At 44.4% G+C, this 26,515-nt stretch overlaps 1 protein-coding gene across 5 annotated transcripts in view; it reads left to right on the top strand.

The window, feature by feature from the left end:
* The window catches only part of tmem218 (transmembrane protein 218), a 55,821-nt gene that overhangs the window by 6,002 nt on the left and 23,304 nt on the right, over positions 1-26,515 (top strand). The window contains exons 2-3 of one of the 5 annotated variants that reach the window (XM_070894340.1): positions 14,696-14,793; positions 22,712-22,832. In XM_070894340.1, coding sequence (XP_070750441.1) covers positions 14,784-14,793; positions 22,712-22,832 — 131 coding nt within the window. In that variant the 5' untranslated portion in view covers positions 14,696-14,783. Of the gene's footprint in view, positions 1-14,695; positions 14,828-15,782; positions 15,964-15,999; positions 16,023-16,230; positions 17,171-22,711; positions 22,833-26,515 lie in introns of those variants that run through there. The other 4 variants (XM_070894341.1, XM_070894342.1, XM_070894345.1 and 1 more) reach the window with 4 other exon arrangements.

Here is a 26,515-nt window from a genome sequence, read left to right as displayed (position 1 = left end):
TGTGGTAATGCAGCAATTGCTGTTTTCACATATAAAGGCATCAGATGACAGGTCACCTGACAAGTTTCTGAGTTAAGAGCCATCTTGTAAAAGTGTGTGTTTTGATGTCGTAAAGAATATATCACATTGGCAATGAAGGATAGGATTTCTGGATTCCCTAGCTAAAATTTTTGTTGGTGGATGATTCCAGCCAAACAACAGAGAGACTAGAAAGGTCCTTTGTTTGCAGAACAGCTAAAAATCCAAGGTAAATTACAAGCAGACTTAGCTGAACTGAAGAGTCCAGATGGCTGCGCCTATGGGAATAATAGGGCGCTTGGGTGAATTCCATTGCGACTAAGAGACTTTTGGAGCATATGTGGAGCGGCTAGAAATGTTTTTCACCACAAATAGTATCATCAAAGTCCCCGATGTTGAAAACTGTAATTGGATGGTGTTGGAAAAAAAACAGGCTATTTTCCTGACTGAAGCAGGCCCAAAGATCTATGAAACCCTGAAAAATGTGTTTGTTCCCGTCAAGCCAAAGGACACATCACTTATGGAGATTCTAAGGAAGTTAGAACAGCACTACAGTCCTGAGCCCGTGGAAGTTGCTGAAAGTTATCGTTTTGGAACACAAGATCAGTTAATTGATGAAAGTATCAGTGAGTACATTGTAGCATTAAAAAAACTAGCTATTCACTGTCATTTCGGAAACTTTCAGGACTGAGCATTGTGTGATCACTTTGTTTGTGGGATGAAAAATGAAGCGATCAGAAGAAAGTTGTTGACAACTCCTAACTTGACTTTTGATTTAGCTTGTCAGACAGCTATGTCAATGGATATAGCCGACCAATACTCCGGAAAATTTCGAGCCATTTCCAGTTGGCAGAAACTGAGTTGAATCGCCTGCAGGTTAAAAGTAAAAGGCAGTTGGGCCCCTAGGCCTCAGCAACTGGCAATAGTAACAGAGCATTGAAGTCGTGCTATAGATGCCAACACATTGCTCAAAGTTGCCCATATGTGAAGGCAGAGTGTTTCTTCTGCAGAAAAACTGGGCATCTTGCGAAGGCTTGCCGACTGAAGAGTAAACCAACTTTCAAGGCTATAAGTAGAAATCCCCAGAGAGTACATAGCATGGAAGAAAAGCAACAGGATGAAGAGATATACATCATCAGGCGCATGGGGGTATCTAACAGCAATTCAAAAAGTATCATCATCCAAGTAGATGTTGCAGGAACCAAGATACTCATGGAAATCGACACTGGCGCATCCGTGAGCATAGTATCGGAATTGCTATATCTCGACAAATTGCGTGATTTCCCATTGGAGAAATCCAAGATAGAGCTGTTAGGCTACTCAGGAGAGAATATTCCTGTGGTAGGATGTATCACCGTACCAGTTAAATTCAAGGACCAATTTCAGAGCTTGCCTCTCTTGTTAGTGGCAGGGCCTGCCTTACTTGGAAGAAATTGGTTGGGATCACTGAAGCTGGATTAAAGTGAAATTTTTCGTATTGAAACGAAATTTGCATCAAAGGATGATGTCATCAACAAGTATCCGAAGGTGTTCTGCGAAACAGGCAGTCCGATCCAAGGCTTCAAGGTGAGTGTCAGGGTTCAGAAGGACACTAGACCAGTTTACTGCAAGCCACATATCATAACATATGCACTCAACGAGAGAGTTGAGCAAGAACTCAAAAAACTAGAGACTGAGAACATTATCTCTAAGATAGATCTATGTAATTGAGCTACACCCATTGTTGTTGTACCTAAGTCAGATGGTAAGATAAGGTTGTGTGGTGATTTAAAGTAACCGTAAACCAAGTTCTAGAGGGTAATCTCCCCAATACATTGCCAAATGTAGAAGATTTGTTTACAATGTTGGCAGGTAGTCAGATCTTCTCAAATTTAGATCTTACAAATGCCTACTTACAACTGGAGCTAGCTGAGGAGTCCAAGTCATGCTTGACTATAAATACTCATCTCGGCCTATATCAATAGGCTACCATTTGGAGCATCATCTGCCCCTGCCATATTCCAAGGGGTGATCAACCAGATTTTGCAAGGTATTGAAGGGGTAGTATATTATTTGGATGACAAACAGGCAAATCCATAACATATTGAATGAAGTGCTCAAATGGCTAGAGAAGCACAGGGTATGCATGACTGCTCACAAGTGTGAGTTATTTCAAAACTCAGTGAAATACTTAGGGCACAGAGTAGACAAAGATGGTTTACATCCAACCAAGGGAAATCTGAATGCAATTAGAAATGCACCCACTCCCAAGAATGTCACTGAATTTCGATCATTTTTGGGTCTTTTGAACTATTATGGGAAGTTCGACAGCATGTTTGGAAAGTCCTGTTCGAGAGCAAAAGTATCCTCTTCGAAATAGAAATTCAGTGGTTAAGTTTGATTTATAAATATGGCAAAATAAATCCATATCTTTTGTTATGTATAACCATGCAAGTTATGTTTGATGATTGTTTGTTATAATTACTTCTTCATTTAGGAGGGAGAAGTGTAATATATAATTCCACCCAGTGGACTACTGCTCCATCTAATGGACTACTGTGGTAATGCAACCATTGCTGTTTTCACATATAAAGACATCAGTTGACAGGTCACCTGACAGGTTCCTGAGTTGAGAGCCATCTTGTAAAAGTGTGTGTTTTGATGTCGTAAAGAATATATCACAATTATCACCTTCCTCTGCGCAAATTGGCTTCCGCGTTTGCTACATTGCAACAGTGACTACACTTCAAAAGTACTTCATTGGTTCTAAAGCACTTTGGAACCTCCTGAGATCGTGAAAAGGTGCTACGTCTAAATGCAAGTCTTTATTTTATTTTCTTAAAAGTTTTCAAATGCATATATAATCCAGGTTAACTTCAGTTAAGAACCTCATACAATGGTACAGCAGGTCGGAGTTATGCAATAACAGGATTTAAGTTTGCCAGCCCTCCCCCAAACGCTACTGAGTTCCTAATGGCGCTCATGCAGCTCTGGAAAAGCTACTAGCATAGCCGCACATCTTCCCAAAGGAATGAAAGGACGGAGTTATCCTTAGGTCACTTGCATACACATTTCATGGCCAGTTCATAGTGGAAGTGGAAAAAGCATAAGAGCATGTTGCCCACTTGCTCTCATAAACCAAAATTCTCCTTCATCAGCTCTGACGATCCAGTGACTCACCAGCATTTCAAACACAAGTAAATTCCAATCACTGTTATTACACAGCAGGAGCAGGTGTAAAATTACAAGTCCCATAGCCAATTAACTACACAATGGTAAAATCATTCTGCAAAATTAACATGTTTTTCTATTATGTTTGTATATTTTTAGGGACCAGCAATACAAGAAGATCCTCTGACAGCCATTTAATATCAGCACTTAATATACATCCCATACTGGCAGCAATTTTTACCCATGTTCCTTAACTTAGGTGAAGCCACTTCATAAGGCGTGTAGCGAAGAGGCATTAATAAGAATTAGCACCATTTTGATTTGCACATCAAGTGCTCCTTATCATCCAAGAAGTTATCTGAAAGAGCAGTTTCAGCAATTCCACAATGTGTAATTAAAATTCTGTAGAAAGAGACCAATTCTGTTGAACAACCTAAAGACTTACCTAGTGTAATACTGTGTCATATAGGCCAGAAGGTCCCAGGTTCAATTCCTGATCTGTACTGAATTAGCTGATCACAGCCAGGGAAGAGGAATATTGCAGTTCATAGAAATATACAGCACAGAAGGAGGCCGACAAAGAATTATGCAGCCTAATCCCACTTTACAACTCTTGGTCCGTAGCCTTGTAGGTTACTTCAAGTGCATATTTTTTAACTGCTATGAGGGTTTCTGCCTCTACCACCCTTTCAGGCACTGAGTTCCAGACCCCCACCACCCTCTGGGTGAAAACATTTCTCCTCAAATCCCCTCTAAACCTTCTACCACTTACTTTAAATCTATGCCCCCTGGTTATTGACCCTCTGCTAAGGGGAATAGGTCCTTCCTATCCACTCTATCTAGGCCACTCATAATTTTATACACCTCAATTGGGTCTCCCCTCAGCCTCCTCTGTTCCAAAGAACAAAATCCCAGCCTATCCAATCTTCCCTCATAGCTAAAATTCTCCAGTCCAGGCAACATCCTTGTAAATCTCCTCTGTATCCTCTCTAGTGAAATCACATCTTTCCTGTAATGTGGTGACTAGAACTGCACGCAGTACTCTAGCTGCGGCCTAACTAGTGTTGTATACAGTTCAAGCATAACCTCCCTGCTCTTATATTCTATGCCTTGGCTAATAAAGGCAAATATCCCATATGCCTTCTTAACCACCTTATCTACTTGTTCTGCTGCCTTCAGTGAACATGCACTCCAAGGTCCCTCTGTTCCTCTACACTTCTCAGTGTCCTACCATTTATTGTGTATTCTCTTGCCTTGTTAGCCCTCCCCAAATGCATTACCTCACACTTCTCCAGATTGAATTCCATTTGCCACTGTTCTGCCCACCTGACCAGTCTATTGATATCTTCCTGCAGTCTATAGCTTTCTTCTTCATTGTCAACCACACGGCCAATTTTTGTATCATCTGCAAACTTCTTAATCATACCCCCTACATTCAAGTCTAAATCATTGATATATACCATAAAAAGCAAGGGGCCTAAGTACTGAGCCCTGCGGAACCCAACTGGATACAGCCTTCTAGTCACAAAAACATTCCGACTATTACCCTTTGCTTCCTGCCTCTGAGCCAATATGGATTCAACTTGCAACTTTGCCTTGGATCCCATGGGCTTTTACTCTCGTGACCACTCTGCCATGTGGGACCTTATTAAAAGCTTTGCTAAAATCCATGTAGACTACATCAAATGTACTTATTAACCTTCCTTGTTACCTCCTCAAAAAATTCAATCTTCCCTTCCTTTAACGACCTTTCCTTAACAAATCCATACTGACTGTCCCTGATTAATCCATGTCTTTCTAAATTAAGTTTTATCTTGTTCCTCAGAATTTTTCCCAATAATTTTCCCACCACCGAGGTTAGGCTGACTGGCCTGTAATTACTCGGTCTATCCCTTTTTCCCTATTTAAACAACAGTACAATGTTAGCAGTCCTGCAGTCCTCTGCCACCATACCTGTAGCCAGAGAAAATAGGAAAATGATGGTCAGAGCCACGTCTATATCCTCTTCTGCTTCTTTTAACAACCTGGGATACATTTCATCCGGGCCTGGGGATTTATTCACTTTCAAAGATGCTAAACCCCTTTAATACTTCCTCTCCCACTATGTTTATTTCACACTTCTCCTCCCTGATTGCAATGTCTGCATGGTCCCTCTCTTTTGTGAAAACAGACGCAAAGTATTCATTAAGAACCATACCCACATCTTCTGCCTCCACACACTTTTACCTTTATGGTCCCGAATAAGCCCTACTCTTTCTTTAGTTATTCTCTTGCTCTTAATGTATTTATAAAATATCTTTGGGTTTTCCCTAATTTTACTTGCCAATATTTTTTTCATGGCCTCTCTTTGCTTTCCTAATTTCCTTTTTAATTTCACCCCTCATTATCTCCTCCTTGAATGCCTCCCACTGCTCTGACACTGATTTACCTTCAAGTAGCTGTTCCCAGTCCACTTTGGCTAAAATGAGCTTTCCCGAATTGAGAACTTTTATTCCTGGTTTATCTTTGTCATTTTCCATAACTACCCTAAATCTAATTGAATTATGATCACTACCATCAAAATGTTCTCCCACTGATACCCCTTGCACCTGTCCAGCTTCATTCCCTAAAACTAAGTCCAGAATTGTCCCCTCTCTTGTTGGGCTTGCTACATACTGCTAAAAACGTTCTTCTGAATGCATTTTAAGAATTCTGTTCCCTCTATATCTTTTACACTTATTCTATCCCAGTTAATATTAGGGTAGTTGAAATCCCCTACTATTACTGCCCTATTGTTTTTTCACTTCTCAGAAATTTGCCTACATCGCTTCCATTTCCCTCTGACTGTTTGGGGTCTATAGTACACTTCCAGCAGTATGATTGCCCCTTTTTTTGTTCTTCAGTTCAATCCATAGAGAAAAAAATAAGCCAGGGTTCCTGTTTCTGGTCTTTAATCCAGCAAACATCGACTGAGTGAGATTGAGGCCTCAGAGACTGCACGTGTGCCTGTGGAATAGAATTGCCAACTTTTAAACATGTAAGATTGTGAGGGGGCTTGACAAGGTGGATACAGAGAGGATGTTTCCACTGATAGGGGAGACTAGAACTAGGGAGCAAAATCTTAGAATAAGGGGCCGGCCATTTAAAACTGAGATTGAGAAGGAATTTCTTCTCTCAGAGGGTTGTAAATCTGTGGAATTCGCTGCCTCAGAGAGCTGTGGAGGCCTGGTCATTGAATAAATTTAAGACCGAGATAGACAGTTTCTTAACCGATAAGGAAATAAGGGGTTATGGGGAGTGGGCAGGGAAGTGGGCCTGAGTCCACGATCGGATCAGCCATGACAGAACAGGCTCAAGAGGCCGTATGGCCTACTCCTGCTCCTATTTCTTATGTTCTTATGTTCTTATTGAGTTCAAATCTGGACTGAGATGAGTGGCACAGTGTGCCTTTGGAAACTAACGGCTTAAAAATTACAATAAGGAAAATTAATTCAAATATTATGTGGTCTCAACATTCAACTGCCTGGTTGCCAGCTCTTTAAAGAAAGAAAGAACTTGCATTTTAATAGGACCTCAGGACGTCCTAAAGTGCTTTGCAGCCAACGAAGTACTTTTGAAGTGTAGGAAATGTGACAGATAATTTGCGCACAGCAAGGCCCTGCAAACAGCAATGAGATAATGACTAGGTAATTTGTTTTAGTGATGCTGGTTTAGGGATAAATATTACCCAGGACACCGAGGAGCACATACCTGCTCTTAGTGCCGTGGGATTCACCTGAGAGGGCAGATATCGCATTGTCCCGAAAGACAGCACCTCCGACAGAGCCTCTGTATGGTGTTAAAGTGTTGGACTTGGAGGCGAGAGTGCCACCCACTGCACCACTGTGTGTACACTACAGATTCAGATGCCGTGCCTCAGGCTTCTTTTACTCACTATCCAAATGTGGCATTGGAACATCATTCCAGGGTCGAGCATGGCACCAAATTTGTATACCTCTGGGTTTAGCTGCAGTCAGCAGCTGTGGAGGGAGCTAGGGTTCATAGTTTTGGTATGAACCAAAAGGAAGCTTCAGTCTTGGCAATGTTAAATTGTAGAAAGTTAATGTCCTCCAGAACTTGGACAACATTGGAGTCAAAAATAGTGGCAAAAGTGGAACTGGGTGGCATCAGGGTGCATATGAAAGTTTGCCCCATTGTTATGGATGATGTCACCCAGCATAGTGAAGGCAGTGTAAGAGTGTAGTCACTGTCAGTATATTATCTGTACAGGCCGTATATTTTCAGTACAATCAGCATACTAATGCATCTAGATTGCCAGTGCAACCAGTATATTCCTGCAGTCAGTAGACTTGTGCAATCTATTAACTGCTAGCCCAAGTGCGGTCTGTATGGTACTGCAGTAAGTATATTATCAGGTCAGTCAGTTTACTAGTGCCATCAGTATATTAATGTAGTCAATATAATATAATAATACACAAGCAGTGTGCGAGTGTTGTCAGCATAGAATCAGGTCAGTCAGTATATTAGTATTTTGTGTATTGATGCAGCCAGTGTCTTTGTGCAGTCAGTATACCAATACAATTTATACAGCAGTGCAGTCAGTGGGGTAGAATTTCCCTGGGGGTTCTCCCATCATAACTTCAGATCAATGGAAAATCCGGAGAAATGGCTTAAACAGCTAGTTCTCCCGATCTTCTGCCAAAGTTATGATGGCAGATCAGGGAACCTCCTCCCAACCCTAGAAATTTTACCCCAGTATATTAGTACAACCAGGATATCAGTGCAATCTGTATATCGACACACTATATATATATGTGCACTGTGTAATTGAACACGAGTAGGCCATTTAGCCTCTTGAGCCTGTACCGCCATTCAATTAGATCATGGCAGATCTCTACCTTAACTAACTAACTGATATGACCTTACTATACAGTATACGATGCCCATACTTGAGAGAAGGTCACTCTGTGACCAGTTACCTTTATTACCAAGACCTCAAGTGAAGAAGGTGGGTGGAGCTTCCCCTTTTATACCTGAAAGTCCAGGTTAGGAGTGTCTCCCACAAGTTCACCCCCTTGTGGTCAATGTTCTCAAGCTGTACAACTTAGGTCAGCTTATACATGGGTTACAATGATAGTTGAATACATGACATCACCTCCCCCACAAAGTCTTATTGGGATCACAGGTTAAGTCTCTCTGGTGGTTTACACTCCCTTGTAGAGCACCTGAATTGGGGCTCCGGTTGTTGGGCGGTGGCCTGAGTGTCTGCTGTTTGCGGTGCCTCAGGCCTGTCTGGACTGCCCACAGTGACTGGGCTCTCCTCCACTTGGTTCCGGTGTTTGGTCACCTGTGGTGGAGTAAACTCTATGTCGTGTTCTTCCTCTGCTTCTTCTATGGGGTTGCTGAACCTCCTTTTAGTTTGATCCACGTGTTTGTGGCAGATTTGGTAAGGTTGACTACCAAAACTCTATTCTCCTCTTTGGCAATCACAGTGCCTGCAAGCTATTTGGGCCCTGCAGCGTAATTAAGGACAAAAACAGGGTCATTGACATCAATACATCGCGCCCTCGCATTCCTGTCATTGTGGTCACATTGTGACTGACGTCTGCTCGCAACAATTTCTTTCATAGTAGGGTGTATGAGGGATAACCTGGTTTTCATTAGCAGCTCTGCAGGCGATACCTCTGTGAGCGAGTGTGGTCAGGATCTATTGGCCAACAGGAAGCGTGATAAGCGGCTTTGTAGGGAACCCCCTTGGAGTCTGAGAATCCCCTGTTTGATTATCTGCACTGCTCATTCTGCTTGGCAGTTTGAGGCCGGCTTGAACGGTGCCGTTCTCGCATGGTTGATTCCATTGCCTGCCATGAAGTCCTGGAATTCAGTGCTTGTGAAGCACGGGCCATTGTCACTGACCAAGACATCCGGTAGACCATGGACGGCAAACATTGCCCATAGACATTCTACCGTGGCAGAGGATGTGCTTGAATTTAAAATGGCACACTCAATCCACTTGGAGTAGGCGTCTACCACAACCAAAAACATTTTTCCCATGAAAGGACCTGCGTAGTCCACATGGATGCGTGACCATGGCTTGGCGGGCCAGGACCAGGTGCTAAGGGGGGCTTCCCTGGGTGTGTTCCCCAGCTGAGCACACGTGTTGCACCTGCGAACACAAAGTTCCAGGTCTGCATCTATCCTTGGCCACCAAACGTGTGACCTGGCAAGTGCCTTTATCATGACAATGCCCAGGTGCTCATTGTGGAGTTCTCTGATGAACATCTCTCTGCCCATCTGGGGCATGACTACTCGGTTTCCCCATAGTAGGCAATCGGCCTGAATCAAGAGTTCATCCTTGCGCCTATGAAACGGTATAAATTCCTCAGGGCATGCCCCGTACGTGGCTGCCCAGTCCCCATTCAGGACACATTTCTTAACTAAAGATAGTAGCGGGTCTTTATTTGTCCAGACTGTAATCTGACGGGCTGTCACAGGTGAGCCTTCGTTTTCGAAAGCTTCAACAGCCATGACCATCTCAGCATCATGCTCAGTTGCCCCCTCAGTGGTGGCTAGTGAGAGCCTGCTGAGTGCATCGGCGCAGTTTTCAGTGCCCGGTCTGTGCCGAATTGTGAATTCATAGACAGCTAACGTAAGTGCCCAACTCTGTATGCGGGCCGATGCATTCGCATTTATGGCCTTTTGTCGGCCAAAAGGGACGTTAGTGGTTTGTGATCTGTCTCCAGTTCAAATTTCCTGCCAAACAGGTACTGGTGCATTTTTTTAACTGCATATACACAAGCTAGCGCTTCCCTTTCTACCATCCCGTAGCCCCTTTCTGCCAGGGACAGACTTCTGGAGGCATAAGCTACCGGCTGTAACTGACCATTGGCATTCACATGTTGCAACACACACCTGACTCCATAGGACGACGCATCGCACGTTAAAACAAGTTTCTTACATGGGTCATATAATGTTAACAGTTTGTTGGAGCATACCAAGTTGCGTGCTCTATTAAAAGCCCTTTCCTGACTGTCCCCCCAGACCCAATCACGACTTTTGCGTAGGAGCACGTGTAGCAGCTCGAACAGCATGCTCAATTTGGGAAGAAAGTTACCAAAATAGTTCAGGAGCCTCAGGAACGAATGCAGCTCCGTCGTGTTATGGGGTCTGGGTGCTCTCTGGATCGCTTCCGTTTTGGACGCAGTGGGTCTGCTTCCCGTCTGCTTCTACCTTCCTCCCCAGGAATTCTACCTCTGGAGCTAAGAAGACGCACTTCGCCTTTTTCAGTCACAGTCCTACCCGGTCCAGTCTGCGTAGCACCTCCTCCAGGTTGTGCAGGTGTTCTTCAGTATCGTGACCCGTGATGAGGATGTCGTCTTGAAAAACCACCGTCCTTGGAAATGACTTGAGGAGGCTTTCCATATTTCACTGAAAGATCGCGGCGGCCAAGTGAATCCCGAACGGACATCTGTTATACTCAAACAACCCCTTGTGTGTCCTGATGGTGGTCAGCTTCTTCGACTCACTCGCCAGCTCCTGGGTCATGTAAGCTGAGGTCAGGTCCAACTTTGAAAAAAGTTTGCCACCTGATAGCGTCGCAAAGAGGTCCTCCGCTCTCGGTAGCGGGTACTGGTCTTGGAGTGACACCCGATTGATGGTGGCCTTGTAATCGCCACATGTCCTGACCGACCCATCCGCCTTGAGCACCGGCACGATCGGGCTCGCCCAGTCACTGAATTCGACTGGCGAAATGATGCCTTTCCTCAGCAGGCGGTTCAATTCGCATTCTATCTTTTCCCGCATCACGTACGGCACCGCTCTGGCCTTGTGGTGTACTGGCCTGGCATCCGGGTTTATGTGAATCACAACCTTGGCCCCCATGAAAGTGTCGATGCCGGGTTGAAATAATTTGTCCAGGACCTGTGAGCATGATACTCGCTCCACAGAAGAAATTGCATTGACATCGCCCCATTTCCAGTTCATGACAGCAAGCCAACTCCTTCCCAGTAGTGCAGGACAGTCCCCCGGGACAATCCAGATTGGCAACCTGTTCTCCAAATCTTTGTGGATCATGACTACCGTGGTGCTGCCTAGCACCGGAATGATCTCCTTTGTTTATGTCCGTAGCAGTGCGTCAATCGGCAATAATTTTGGTCTCGTGGCCTTGGACACCCACAACCTTTCGAACTGTTTGATATTCATCAGGGACTGGCTGGCCCCCTTGTCTAGCTCCATTCATACTGGGATGCCACTGAGGAGCACTTTTATCATTATCGGTGGCGTCCTGGTATATGAACTGTATATGTACTCCACATGAACTCGCTGAACTTCAGCTTCCAGTGATTTCCCCCAGTATTCATTTGGCCTCGTAGGGCTTACATCGGGCCTGGCTTCCTCGTACATCAACCTGGCTGCAGGCTTCCTGCACATACGCGCCAAGTGACCGCTGACGTTGCAGTTTCTGCAGGTATATTGCTGATACCTACAAGCTCTGGCTGGGTGTTTGCCTCCACACCTCTAGCATGAGCTGGAGGCCCCGTTGTTGGAAACAAAAGATCCATTACCAGTCGATCGTCTCTGACTCTCTCTGTAACTGATCTTAAGTGCACCATTAACAGGTGTTAATGGCCCCATTACTGGCTGCATTGTCCATTGTGATGGCATGAATCGCCATTCAGCTAGCCATTGTCTCTGTTGAATTCCCCATTTGGGTCCAACTACATGCTGGGGCATGTCCGATTTCCCTTGTCTTCCTAGAGAACTGTGTGCCGCATTAACAATGTTGACTCCCTGGTCGTTGCCACATTTGAGCCAAGATTTTTGTCATACATCATTCTGGTCTCTTCCTCCCCTGAGATAAATGTCTGGGCTATCAGAGCTGCCGCTTCCAAGGTCAAGTCTTTGGTCTCAATCAGTTTCCTGAAAACCCCAACGTGCCCGATGCCCTCAATAAAAAGTTTCGCAGCATCTCCACTCTGCATGCATCTGGGAACTTACATAGGCTCGCCAGTCGCCGGAGATCTGCCACGAAGTCAGGAACGCTTTGCCCTTCTCGCCGCCGGTGCCTGTAAAATCGGTGTCTCGCCATGTGCATGCTGGTCGCCAGTTTAAAGTGTTCCCCGATCAACTTACTGAGCTCTTCGAACATCTTGTCCGCCGGCTTCTCTGGTGCTAGAAGGTCCTTCATCAGGGAGTACGTTCTGGATCCATAAACCGTCAGGAGATGAGCCCTGCGTTTGTCTACCGAATCCTGTCCCAACCATTCCTTAGAGACAAAACTTTGCTGTAGTCTCTCAATAAAGTCGTCCCAATCATCACCAACACAGTACCTCTCTTCTGTGCTGCTAGTGGCCATGCTCACGTGGTTTAAATCCCAGTTTCTCGTCACCAATGATATGTCCTTACTATACAGTATAAATGCACACGAGGCCAATACTTGACAGAAGGTCACTCTGTGACCAGTTACCTTTATTGCCAAGACCTCAAGTGAAGAAGGTGGGTGGAGCTTGCCCTTTTATACCTGAAAGTCCAGGTTAGGAGTGTCTCCCACAAGTTCACCCTCTTGTGGTCAATATTCTCAAGGTGTACAACTTAGGTCAGCTTATACATGGGTTACAATGATAGTTGAATACATGACACTAACCATCTTGGTTCCATACCCCTTAAAACCCTTGCCTAACAAAAACATATTAATCTCAGTTTTGAAATTTTCATTGACCCCTAGCCTCAGCAGCTTTTTTGAAGAGAGTTACAGTTTTCCACTATTCTTTGTGTGAAGAAGTGACATCACCCCTGAATGGTCTGGCTCCAATTTTAAGGTTATGCACCCTTGTTCTGGATTTCCCAACCAGGGGGAATAGTTTCTCTCTATCACCCCTATCAATTCCTTTAATCATTTTAAACACTTCAATTACATCACCCCTTAATCTTCTATACTCAAGGTAATACAAGCTTAGCCTATGCAACCTGTCCTCATAATTGAACTCTGTTAGCCTCGATATAATTCTGGTGAGTCTGCGCCTCCAACACCAATATATCCTTCCTGCCCAGTACTCCAGATGGCTTTATATAACTTCTACCCCTTTGTATTCCAGTCACTTTGAGATAAAGGCCAACATTCCAGGTATTTTTTTTACCTGTCCACTAGCTTAGTGATTTCTGCTCATGGACCCCTAAATTTCTGCTGCTCCACAGTTCCTAGCTTTTCACTGTTTAAAAAAATTCTCTGATCCATCATTCTTAGGTTCAAAGTGGATGACCTCACGCTTCTGCATATTGAACTCCATCTGCCAGTTTTGCCCACTCACTTAATCGATGAATATCCCGTTGCAATTTTCTGCTCCCACCTACACTATTTATCTTGCCACCTAACTTAGTGTCATCAGCAAACTTGGATATAAAGCTCTCTATTACTTCGTCTATTTATAAATATAGTGAAAAATTGAGGCCCCAGTATAAATCCCTGGGGGACACCACCAATCACATTATGTTTGTGTACATAACCATTATCCCTACTCTCTGTCTCCTACCTCCTAATCAATTCCTTACCCATGTCAATAGATTACCTTCAATTCCATGCATTCCCATTTTTGTCAATAACAGTCTCTTGTATGGAATCTTATTGAATGCCTTCTGGAAGTCCATATAAATAACATCCATAGACACTCCCTTATCTACAAATTTAGTTACCTCCTCAAAAAATCCAACTAGTTAGACATGACTTACCCTTTACAAGTCCATGTTTGCTCTGTCTGATCAGTTCATATTTGTCAAGCGTCTATTACTCTATCCCTAATAGATTATATTCCCCACAACACTGTATATTAGGATGCTCTATATATTAATGTACTGTGTATATTAGGAAACTTGGTATAATCGGTTACTCTATATATTAAGTCACTGTATATTAGGTCACTTTGTATATTAGCACACTGCGTGAATTAGTGTGCTTTGTATATTACTGCATTGCATATAAAGTTACTCTTCATATTGGTTACTGTATATTAAGTCAGTCTGTATATTGTGTCACTTTGCATATAAAATCACTATATATTGAGTCGCTGTATGTGTTAGGTCACTCACTCGGTATATTAGTACACTATATATATAAAGTTACTCTTTATATTGGTCACTGTATATTAAGTCAGTCTGTATATTATGTCACTGTTTATTAAGTCACTGTATATTAGGTCACTTTGTATATCAGCAGACTGCATGTATTAGTGTGCTTTGTATGAGTGCACTGTGTATAAAGTTACCCTTTATATTGGTCACTCTGTATATTAAGTTACTATATTAAGTTGCTGTATATGTTAGGTCACTAACTCGGTATATTAGTGTTTATAAAGTCCCTCTTTATATTTGATCACTGTATATTATGTCAGTCTATGTTAGGTCGTCTATATATTATGTCAGTCTATATTAGGCCAGTCTATATATTATGTCAATCTATGTTAGGTCAGTCTATATATTATGTCAGTCTATGTTAGGCCAGTCTTTATTCGGCCAGTCTGTATTTTTTATATTGGTGTTTCTCTCCTGTTACATGCAGTCTCCGACCGTTACTAAGGGCTTCCGAACCTCTCAGTATCGGCGACTCCTATTGGTCGCAGTGCAGTCCCGCCCAATGGCAGCGGCGGATGTTGCGGGGTAAGGCTGTACGTTGCTAGGACCGAAGCACCAGGTCTGTGATTCTTTTTCGCTTGGGGGGGAAAGGTGGATATGGTGGCGGTTGGCAGGCATCGGTATCCCGGGCTTTGGGCTCGATGCTCTGAGAGGGGGTCCGGGCTAACCCAACTACCGCACACAGTCAGTATTACTGCTGTTGCTGGTCTCTACAGGCCGCAGCCTCGCGTGTGAGGCTTTGCTCTTTGAAAGCGGTGTGGGAGGAAAACAATTAAAAAGACTTGCGTTTCTTTTGCGCCTTTCACGACCACCGAATGTCTCAAAGTGCTTTACAGCCAATGAAGTACTTTAGGAGTGTAGTCACGGCAGCCATCTTGCGCACAGCAAGCTCCCACAGCAATGTGATAATGACCAGATAATCTGTTTTATTTGTGATATTGATGGGGGCGGTAAATGTTGGCCAGGTCACCGGGGATAACTCTCCTGCTCTTCTTCGAAATAGTGCCACGGGATCTTTTACATCCACCTGAGAGAGCAGACAGGGCCTCGGTTTAACATCTCAACCAAAAGACGAGTGTCAGCCTAGTTTTTTTTAATGTGCTCAAGTTCCTGGAGTGGGACTTGAATCCACATCCTTCTGATTTAGAGGCAAATATGCGACCCACTAAGCCACAGCTGACACTAGGTGAACAGATTGGTGTTGCATCTCCATCTGCACAGGAAGGTGCCAGAAAATACAACAGAATGAGGGGTGGTGAAAAGTTGTCCCAAGAGGGAATGGACTCTTCGGAAAGCGGAGGGGAAGATGTGTTGGGTGGTGGAATCAAGTTGATGAAGCTTGTGGGGTGGAAAGTGAGGACAAGGTGGACCATATCTTTGGGTGAGAGCAGGAGTACAGGTAATAGGATGCACATGTTTTAGGGTGCTGTCTACCAAGACCCGAGAGGGGATGGGGGAGGGAGACATTTCAAAATCTCTGGTCCAAGATCAGCTCAGCCATGATCTTATTGAATGGCGGAGCAGGCTCAAGGCCTACTCCTGTTCCTATTTCTTATGTTCTTATGTAAGCTTTTTTACAATGGTTACAGCACGGAAGAAGGCCATTGGGCCTGTTGAGACCGGGCCGTCTCTCTGCAAGAGCACTTCAGCTCGTCCCACTCACCCGCCCTTTCCCTGTAGCCCTTTTTCCTTCAGGTACTTATCCAACTCTCTTTTGAAAGCTGTGATTGAGTCTGCCTCCACCACACTTTCAGGTAGTGCATTCCAGATCCTAACCACTTGCTGCATTAAAATAGTTTTTTCTTGCGTTACTTTTGATTCTTTTGCCAATCACCTTACATCTGTGTCCTCTGGTCCTCGCCCATTCTGCCAATTGGAACAGTTTGTCTCTATCTACTTTGGCCAGACCCCTCGGGGTGGAAATTCGGTCGTGCCTCTGTTGCACCGTTAATACAGGCGTAGCTGTAAATTTTGCACCGGAAAATGGAATGCATCTCCAGCCGCAAAATTCACCAGCTGGGCCCTGAATGGACAGAATGCAAAGGGAGACGTTCCACACCTCTTTTAGGGAGCTAGGCCGGCTGAGCAACTGAAAATCCCAAGCTAAACAGCCGGCCTCGGAGCGTCCTAAGAGGCTTCCGTGGGAAAAAAAATTGAAAAAACCCCACCAAAAACATTCCCAAACATTACGGACGCCATATCAACATTAATTGCAAAAATAATCACTTATTTTTGGTCGATATTACTTCATAGAATCAAAGAAATTTACAGCATGGTAGGAGGCCATTTCAGCCCATCGTGTCCATGTCGGCCGACCAAGAACTATCCAGTCTAATCCCACTTTCCAGCTCTTGGTCCGTAGCCCCGTAGGTTATGGCACTTTGTGCACATCCAAATATTTTTTAAATGTGTGGATTTCTGCCTCTTCCATCCTTTCAGGCAGTGAGTTCAGACTCCCACCACCCTCTAAACCTCCCCCCAATTACTTTAAATCTATGCCCCCTGGTTGTTGATCCCTGTGCCAAGCGAAATGGGTCCTTCCTATCCACACACTCCAGGCACCTCATAATTTTATGCACCTAAATCAGGTCTCTCATTAGCCCCCTCTGTTCCAAAAAAAACACACCCAGCATCTCCAATCTTTCCTCATAGCCAAAATTCTCCAGTCCAGGCAACATTCTTGTAAATCTCCTCTGCACCCTTTCCAGTAATGTGGTGACCAGAACAGCACGCAGTACTCCAGTTATGGCCGAACCAGTGTTTTATTTAGCTCAAGCATAACCTCCTTGCTCTTGTATTCCATGCCTTGACTAATAAAGTCAAGTATTCCATGTACCTTCTTAACCACCTTATCTACCTGGCCTGCTATCTTCAGGGATCTGTGGACCTGTACTCAGTGTCGGTAAGTGTCGTACATTTAATGTGGATTCCCTTGCTTTGTTAGATCTCCCCAAATGCATTACCGCACACTTATCCGGATTGAATTCCATTTGCCACTGTTCTGCCCACCGAACCAGTACATTGATATCTTCCTGCAGTCTGCAGCTTTCTTCTTCATTATCAACCACACAGCCTATTTTAGTGTCATCTGCAAACTTCTTACTCATACCCCAAACATTTAAGTCCAAGTCATTGATATATACCACAAAAAGCAAGGGACCCAGCACTGGATACAGCCTTCCAGTCACAAAAAACACCCATCAACCATTACCCTTTGCTTCCTGCCTCTGAGCCTATTTTGGATCTAACTTGCCACTTTGCCCTGGATCCCATGGCCTATTACTTTCCTGACCAGACTGCCATGTGGGTGGGACCTTATCAAAAGCTTTGCTAAAATCAATATACATCCACTACATCATACACACTTTCCTCATTGACCCTCCTGGTTACCGACTCGAAAAATTCAATCAAGTTAGTCAGACATGACCTTCCCTTAACAAATCCATGTTGGCTGTACTTCACTCACTGCGGCCGATACAACTCGGACCGCCATTTTTCACAGGCGGTCCCACTAGGGCGCACTACGGATTGGGCACAAACCAAATATCAAGCCGGTGTCGCAACCAGGGGTGTTGCACACCGGCTCGCCTCTCCGCGCCCCCATAAACCCGGCACCGAATGTCCCGGCGGGGCGCTGGAGGCTGGCCGGCCACCAGGACATTCTTTCCGCCGCCATTACCACCCCTTTGGGGCGAAAACAGGCGGAAAAAACCTGAAATTCCAGCCCCTCATATTTTTGAATACTTCTATCAAATCTCCTCTCACTCTTCTCTGCGCCAAGGAGAACCACCCCAGCTTCTTCAATCTATCCAAGTAACTGAAGTCTTTCATCCTTGGAATAATTCTCGTAAATCTTTTGTGCACCCTCTCTAAGGCCTTCACATCCTTCCTGAAGTGTGGTGCCCAGAACTGAACACACTACTCCAGTTGAGGCCGAACCAGTGTTTTATAAAGGTGGTTCATAATTTCCACGCTTTTGTAATCTATACCTCTATTCATGAAGCCCAGGATCCCGTAAGTTTTTTTAACCGCTTTCTCAACCTGCCCTACCACCTCGCTTCCTTTAGCATCCTAGAATGCATGCTATCTGGTCCTGGTGACTTACCTACTTTCAGTACAGCCAGCCTTTCTAGTATCTACTCTTTATCAGTTTTTATCCCATCCAGTATCTCTTCTACTTCCTCCTTCACTATGTCTGTGGCAGCATCTTCCTCCTTGGTGAAGACAGATGCAAAGTACTCATTTAGTACCTCAGCCATACCCTCTGCCTCCATGCGTCGGTCTCCTTTTTGGTCTCTAATCGGCCCCACCCCTCCTCTTACTACCCGTTTACTATTTATAGGCCTATGGAAGACTTTTGGATTACCTTTTCTGTTAGCTGCCATTCTATTTTCTTTTTCACTTTTCCTTTGTACTTTCTATACTTAACCTGATTCTCAGATATATTCTTGACCTGACATCTGTCATACATGCTCTTTTTCTGCTTCATCTTACTCTCTATCTCTTTCGTCATCCAGGGAGCTCTAACTTTAGTTGCCCTACCGTTCCCCTTAGTGGGAATGTGCCTGGGCTGTACTACTTTTCCTTAAAGGCATCCCACTGTTCCATTACAATTTTGCCTGACAATTTTTGATTACATTTTATCTGGGCCAGATCTGTTCTCATCCCAATTAAGTATTTTTGCTGTAGATTGTTCCTTGTCCTTTTCTATAGCTAATCTAAACCTTATGATACTCTGATCACTGTTCCCTAAATGTTCCCCTGCTGACACTTGCTCCATTTGACTTGCCTCAATCCCCAGAACCAGATCCAGCAATGCCTCCTCCCTCGTTGGGCCGGAAACATACTGATCAAGAAAGTTCTCCTGCATGCACTTCAGAAATTCTTCCCCCTCTCTGCCCTTTACACTATCACGATCCCAGTCTATATTAAAATAGTTGAAGTCCCCCATTATCACTACTCTATAGTTCTTGCATCTCTCTATAATTTCCCTGCAAATTTGCTCCACCATATTTTTCCCACTAGTTGGCATCATCAGAACAGAGTGGAGAGACTGAGCAAGAAATGGAGTCCTTACAGGAAGGAAGAAGTATATTCCAGATAGTTGTGGGAGTCAGTGGGCATGTAATAGAAACATGAGGAAAGCCAGCCCCTGAAATAGACACAGAAGTACTGGAAGGAAAGGGAAGACTCTGAAATGGACTATGTAATGGTAGGGGATGGATGGAAATTTGAAGCATAGTTATTTTAATGAACCAAATTCTCAAGATCAGGACAAGAGCAAGAAGCAGCACTGACACAATCATTAGTCATGAACGAAGAGCTAGGAATGGATCTTAAATAGATTAGAACAAAGAATATTAAAATATTATACAAAAAGACAGACATAGCAAGGATCTATCTGGGCTTTCATACCAAGAGGAAGTGAGTGGAGTTAAATTAAACGTTTTTTATTGCGAGAACAAGTTCAGCCTGGCGGGAGAGGGTGGTGGTGGATGGGGACAGGTTGGGCAACTCTTCACGTAAGAGGTGGAGGACTGCAGGCTGTCCTGATGAGGGATGGAGATGGAGAGAGACGGGGTAAAATACAACTTTGGCAAACTAGGCGATAGCGGATCGATTGTTCGTTGTACAGGAAAATAAAATCTGCCAGGGTGCATAACGGGCGTATAATTCACTACCACTTGTTTTGCACACTCGCTAAAGTTGCATTATACCTCCTTTATGTCAATAAGGAAAAGGAGATGGTTAGGGCTAGATACACACAATTTGTTCAAGTGGCAGAAGATGTCAGAAAAATGATAGATGTAGGTAGGGATCGAATAAAGGGGCTGGGGAAGAGAGTAGTAATGAAATGTTATTGTCTTGACAATTTGAAAATTCTTGGAAGAGGCACCATCTGTCTGGCAAATCATTTTCCATTGTTTACAGATACCTGAAATAAGAAATTACTTCAAAATGCATCACTGTCACGTGCATGTGATGTTACCAAGGACAATAACACACAGTTTGTATTCTGCCTTTGATATGAGGTTTACAAACAATTATTTTGAAGACCACTTCAATCCCTCTAAAGGCTGTCCTTCTAACTGTTCCCAGTATTTGGAGCATGCATGTATCCCATGGTTTGAGTCTCTCGACCTTTTCAGTAGCAGTGAATTTTTTTGAAGCTAATATTTTGACGAAGTGTGCAAAGAAATAGGAACTGATTCAGGTGTGATGCATTCTTTATTATATTGTAAAGTTCATTGAAATAGCATTTCAAATAAAAACTATGAAACATAAATTTCTAAAGATTGCTAAATAGGCCTGAAAGTATTCAGCTAACATGCAGTGCCTGTTCATTGTAGTTTCAATGGGCCCAAGTTTCCACATGATTTGCGCCTGATTTTTAGGAGCAACTGGTGGAGAACGAACTATCTTAGAAATCGCAATTCTCCACATTTTTTTTTCTGCAGTTCTAGTCAGGTAGAACAGTTCTACTTTGGAACAGAATTTTTTCTTCAAAAGGGGGCGTGTCCGGCCACTGACGCCTGATTTCAAAGTTTCCACAGTGAAAACGTACTCCAAACTAAAGTAGAATGGAGCAAGTGAAGATTTTTGTAGAACTGAAAAAACCTGTTCTACACATTAAAAAATAAGGCGCAGGTTACAAATTAGGCGTCCAGAACGAAGTAGGGGGGGGGAGGGAAGTCATTAAATTCTACAATAAATTCTTATTTATACTTCTACAAATAAATCCAACCTGAATAAACATTTATAAGCAAAGAAAAGATTAAATAAACCATCTTCCTACCTGTGTGAAAGTGCTTCAGCCATCGTTCGTTCCCGCGGGGCGGGAGGGGGTGGGGGGGGGGAGAACCGTTCAGTGCGTTCCCGCCAAGGTGGGAGGAGGGGGGAGAGCTGTTCAGTGCGTTCCCGCGGGGGCAGGGGAGAGCCGTTCAGTGCGTTCCCGCCGGGGTGGGAGGGTGGGGGGGAGAGCCGTTCAGTGCGTTCCCGCCAAGGTGGGAGGAGAGGGGAGAGCCGTTCAGTGCGTTCCCGCGGGGGCAGGGGAGAGCCGTTCAGTGCGTTCCCGCCGGGGTGGGAGGGTGGGGGGGAGAGCCGTTCAGTGCGTTCCCGCGGGGGCGGGAGGGGGGGGGGGGGGGGAGGAGAGCCGTTCAGTGCGTTCCTGCCGGGGCGGGAGGGCCGTTCAGTGCGTTCCCGCGGGGGGAGGGGGGAGGGGAGAGCCGTTCAGTGCGTTCCCGCGTTGGGGGGGGGGGGGTGAAGAGCCGTTCGGTGCGTTCCCGCTAGGGCGGGGGAGAGCCATTCAGTGTGTTCCCGCCGGGGCAGGAGGGGGGGGGAGAGCCGTTCAGTGCGTTCCCGTGGGGGGGGGGGGGGGGGAGCCGTTCAGTGCGTTCCCTAGGGGGTGGGGGAGAGCCGTTCAGTGCGTTCCCGACGGTGGGCAGGGGTGGGGAGGGAAACGGCTGCCTCAACTTTCTGAGGCTTTCTCACTGCTGCAAGAAGCCTAAGTGCTGATGTGCTGATGGCAATGTGCTTTTATTAAAAAATGTTCAAAAATTAAACAGCTACAAAGAACTATGAAAATGGCCGAGTGCCAATATTTCCTTCACACTGCGCGTGCGCGAACGCTCCAACACGCACGCGCAGCGTTGCCGGCAGGAAAAAAACTAATTTAAATAGTACCTGCCCCCTCCCACGTACAAAATCGGCGCGAGTGTAGGCACCGCCCCCCTGCACGCCATGCCACGCCAGGCAGACAAGGAGCTGCAGGGCGCTCGAGAATAGCGCTTTTTTTTTTTTAGGCGCTGTTTTAGGCGCGAAAAACGTACGCCCAGCTCGGAGGGGCGCCCGTTTTTTTTTCTCTGGAAACTTGGGCCCTTTATTTTTGGGACTCTGTATGTGTCAAGCTGGATCATAAGTTCTTTCAAAATAGCAGTTTCCCACATTCTTCTTTGTACAAAAGCTTGCACATCCAGCCAAGTACTTTTCAGGTTATTAATACATGCCTTTTTTTGCAAGGAGCGAGATTTATTCTACATGAAAACTTTGTAACCAAATTCCTTCCTGTTAGTGTAATGAGGCAGTATTGTCAGCAGATTTCCCTTCAGGGCAAACTGCTTGCTTGCACCATTGGGGAGAAACACAGAGTGAAGTTTAGGCAGTCCTTTCAGGAAGATCAGAAGGTAAGCAAGCATCCCTGGCTAGTCTCGCACACAACCCAGTCACCTGCTCAAGGTTGTCTTCTGCTATGATAGCCAATAAATGGTGCACAGCAGAAAGAAACTTGAGGAAAAGGGAGAAAGAAAAATGAATTAAAGGAATGATGGGAGAAGAAATATAAGAAAACCAGTGAAAAGATACACAGACTTAAAGGTGCTCAAATCATTTATCTACTGATGTTTTCAAGTTCTTTTTGGAGCTAACTCTTTTTTTCTACTTACAGTAACCTTCAGAATGAGTAATGTCGTGATGGGGGTAGGAGCAGGGGTTTTTATCCTTGCTATTATATGGATTTTGTTTTTGCTGATAGCTATGATGTTATCTCGGACAGGAGGCGTGGTCAGGTAAGGCACTTATTTACTGCTTGAGACTTCTACTTAAATCTAAGATTGGGCACATTTGGGATTCTGCCTCAGCTTTGGGATTATTATTTTGGAGTTTAGTTTTAGATGAATCTAATTGCATCAAACCTAGTTCAACTTCTAGATTTCTCCATTTAAGTACCCGCCTGAAACAATTTATCCATCCAAAGCTGAGGGCATGAACCAAGTGCTCTGTTTTAGATGGAGCTGATTTCATTCTAAAATGTGTTTTATACAGAGGACATGTTAATTTTTAAGAATGTAAGTTGTCCCTTGAATGACTATAACTATTGGCTGATTTTCTACCTCAACTCCACTTTCCCGCACTGACCCCATTTCCCTTGGTTCCTTTAATATCCAAAAATCTATCGATCTCTGCCTTGAATATACTCAACAACTGAGCCTCCACAGCCCTCTGCTGTAGAGAAATCCAAAAATTCACCATCCTCTGAGTGAAGACATTTCTCCTCATCTCAGTCCTAAATGGCCGACCCCTTATTCTGAGACCGTGACCTCTGGTTCTAGACTCCCCAGCCAGGGGAACTGCCCTCACTGCATCTACTCTGTCAAGCCCTGTAAGAATTTTGTATGTTTTAATGAGATCACCTGTCATTCTTCTAAACTTTAGAGAATATAGGCCTGATCTACTCAATCTCTCCTCATAAGACAATCCCCCCCATCCCAGGAATCAGTCTGCTGAACCTTCATTACACTCCTTCTATGGCAAATATATCCTTCCTTAGGTAAGGAGACCAAAACTGTACACAATACTCCAGGTGCGATCTCACCAGGGCCCTGTATAATTGCAGTAAGACATCTTTACTCTTATACTCAACTTATAATAAAGGCCAACATATCATTTGCTTTCCTAATTGCTTGCTGTACCTGCATGTTAACGTTCAGTGATTTGTGTACAAGGACACCCAGGTCCCTCTGACCACCAACATTTCCCAATCCCTCACCATTTAAAAATTACTCTACTTTTCTATTTTTCTGACCAAAATGCATAACTTCACATTATATTTAATTTGCCATGTTCTTGCCCAATCCCATGAGCCCTCATTTTGTTTAATAACCTCATGTTTGGCACCTTATCGAATGCCTTCTGAAAATCCAAATACACCACATCCATTGTTCTTCCTTATCTATTCTGCGAGTTGCAACCTCAAAAAGCTTTAACAGATTTGTCAAACATGATTTCCCTTTTGTAAATCCATGTTGACTCTGCCCAATCCTATTATTATTTTCTAAGTGCCCTGTTGCCACATCCTTAATAATAGATTCTAGCATTTTCCCTACTACTGATGTCAGGCTAACTGGTCTGCAGTTTCCCATTTTCTCTCTCCCCCTTTCTTAAATAGTTGTGTTACATTTGGTACCTTCCAATCTGCAGGAACCGTTCTAGAATCTATGGAAATTTTGACGATGACAACCAATGCATCCACGATCTCTATCGCCACCTCTTTCAAAACCCTGGGATGTAGGCCATCAGGTCCAGGGGATTTATCGGCTTTGAGTCCCATTAATTTCTCCAGTGCAAATTTTTACTAATACTAATTTTTTTCAGTTCCTTATTCTCGCGAGACCCTTGGTACTCCACTAATTCCGGGGTTTTTTGTGTCTTCTTCCATGAAGACAGATACAAAGTAATTTCTCTGCCAGTTCCTTATTCCCCATTATAATTTAATGGTGATCTGATTTGAAAAATAGTTTAAACCAGTGGTCATCAAACTTGCTCTCAACGGATCTACCGTTTAAAATTTTTTTGTTCATTTTCTTTGCTTCTATTTTTCATTTTCTTTTACTTACCTTGTGTTTCTTTCGGTCTCTATCCGCATATCTCCTCCCTCAGTCATGAGTCTTTCTCTCCTCTATTTGACTCTATACTTTCATTGGGAGTACAGAGCGCGAGCCAGGACTGCTGTATAGGGAGAGAGTGCGTCAGGCTACGGACCGACACAGAGGAAGGGAATGGGTCCGGTTGTGTTGTCCATTGAAGTTGTTAACTAGCCACAGGTGTGGCTACGGCAACACAGTTTTATTTTAGTAGAAAACTCCTCAATACACTCACGCAATACTTGTAAATGTGCTTCACATGTCTATTTATTTAACAAACATCCATCACCATTCAGTAACCAAGAACTAAATCACTTACAATGATCAAAAAACATACATACACACTCTGATTTTCATCATTCCATTTGACCAGGAAATGCACAAAAATGTTAAAGTGCACATGCATATACAGTACAAATGAGATCACTTGCCCAAGAACGGTGTCTGACTCCATATTTATTTACTAATAAGAAATGCAATTAGCCACATCTGGATTTGCAATTAACCATATGTAGCTAGTGGTTCCAGTACACTCGCGGCCTTCCATGAGAGGTGGGCACCAGAGGGACTGGAGTGCATCATCACCCCCGGCAACCAAATTTTAATTTGATTTTACATGTTTTAAAGTTTAATTTGTTTTATTGCCGGGTTTTAGTGTCCCCCTCCCCTTTTATAGGGGGCACTTGTATATATTTGTATTTTAGTGCCCAAAAAACCCCACAAAAAAACCACAAGAGAAACACAAAAAAAAAGGGCACTTGAAAAGTGTTTGGCGTTTACCCCCACTTTAATCAGGGGGCACTTGATTTAATGTTTATTTCTGTTACAACCAGAAAGAGTTGTAGCTAGTGGTTAGTGTATTGGATGACGTTGGGTGGAACCATTGATCAAGAAGAAAGGAGAGCGGGAGTGGGATTGAGCTGGTTAGAAAGGAGCACAGCGAGAACAGAATGGCATGGATCAGGGCTGCAGAAAGAACACAGGCAGCAGGACTGGGGTTGGGTCACTGTACAAGGAACATTGGGCCCAAGTTTCCACATGATTTGCGCCTGATTTTTAGGAGCAACTGGTGGAGAACGGACTATCTTAGAAATCGCAATTTTCCACATTTTTTTTTCTGCAGTTCTAGTCAGGTAGAACAGTTCTACTTTGGAACAGAATTTTTTCTTCAAAAGGGGGCATGTCCGGCCACTGACGCCTGATTTCAAAGTTTCCACAGTGAAAACATACTCCAAACTAAAGTAGAATGGAGCAAGTGAAGATTTTTGTAGAACTGAAAAAACCTGTTCTACACATTAAAAAATCAGGCGCAGGTTACAAATTAGGCATCCAGAACGAGGTTGGGGGGGGGGGAAGGGAAGTCATTAAATTCTATAATAAATCCTTATTTATACTTATACAAATATTATACAAATAAATCCAACCTGAATAAACATTTATAAGCAAAGAAAAGATTAAATAAACCATCTTCCTACCTGTGTTTAAGTGCTTCAGGCAGGCCTTTCGGGACTGAAGGCTGAACGGGCCGGCCCGAGACTTCGGGCAGGGCCCGTCCCCAGCACCAGATTTACAGGTAGGTGGCGTTGGGTTGGGTTGGGGATGTTCGGGTCGGGGAGGTTCGGTTCGGGTCGGGGAGTGGGGGAGGTCGGATCCAGTCCGGGAGCGGGGGTTGGGTCGGGTCCAGTGGGGGGGGGGGGGGGGGGGGTCGGGTCGGGTCGGGGGGGGGGGGGTCGGGTCGGGGGGGGGGAGCGCGGGTCGGGTCGGGGGGGGGGGAGCGCGGGTCGGGTCAGGTCCAGCCGGGGGGGGCGGGGAGCGGGAACAGGAGTGCG

Source organism: Pristiophorus japonicus, chromosome 11 (assembly GCF_044704955.1).
Source record: "Pristiophorus japonicus isolate sPriJap1 chromosome 11, sPriJap1.hap1, whole genome shotgun sequence".
Lineage (NCBI taxonomy): Eukaryota > Metazoa > Chordata > Chondrichthyes > Pristiophoridae > Pristiophorus > Pristiophorus japonicus.
The sequence above is the reverse complement of the archived record's forward strand: the minus strand, read 5'-3'. Positions and strand labels throughout refer to the sequence as shown.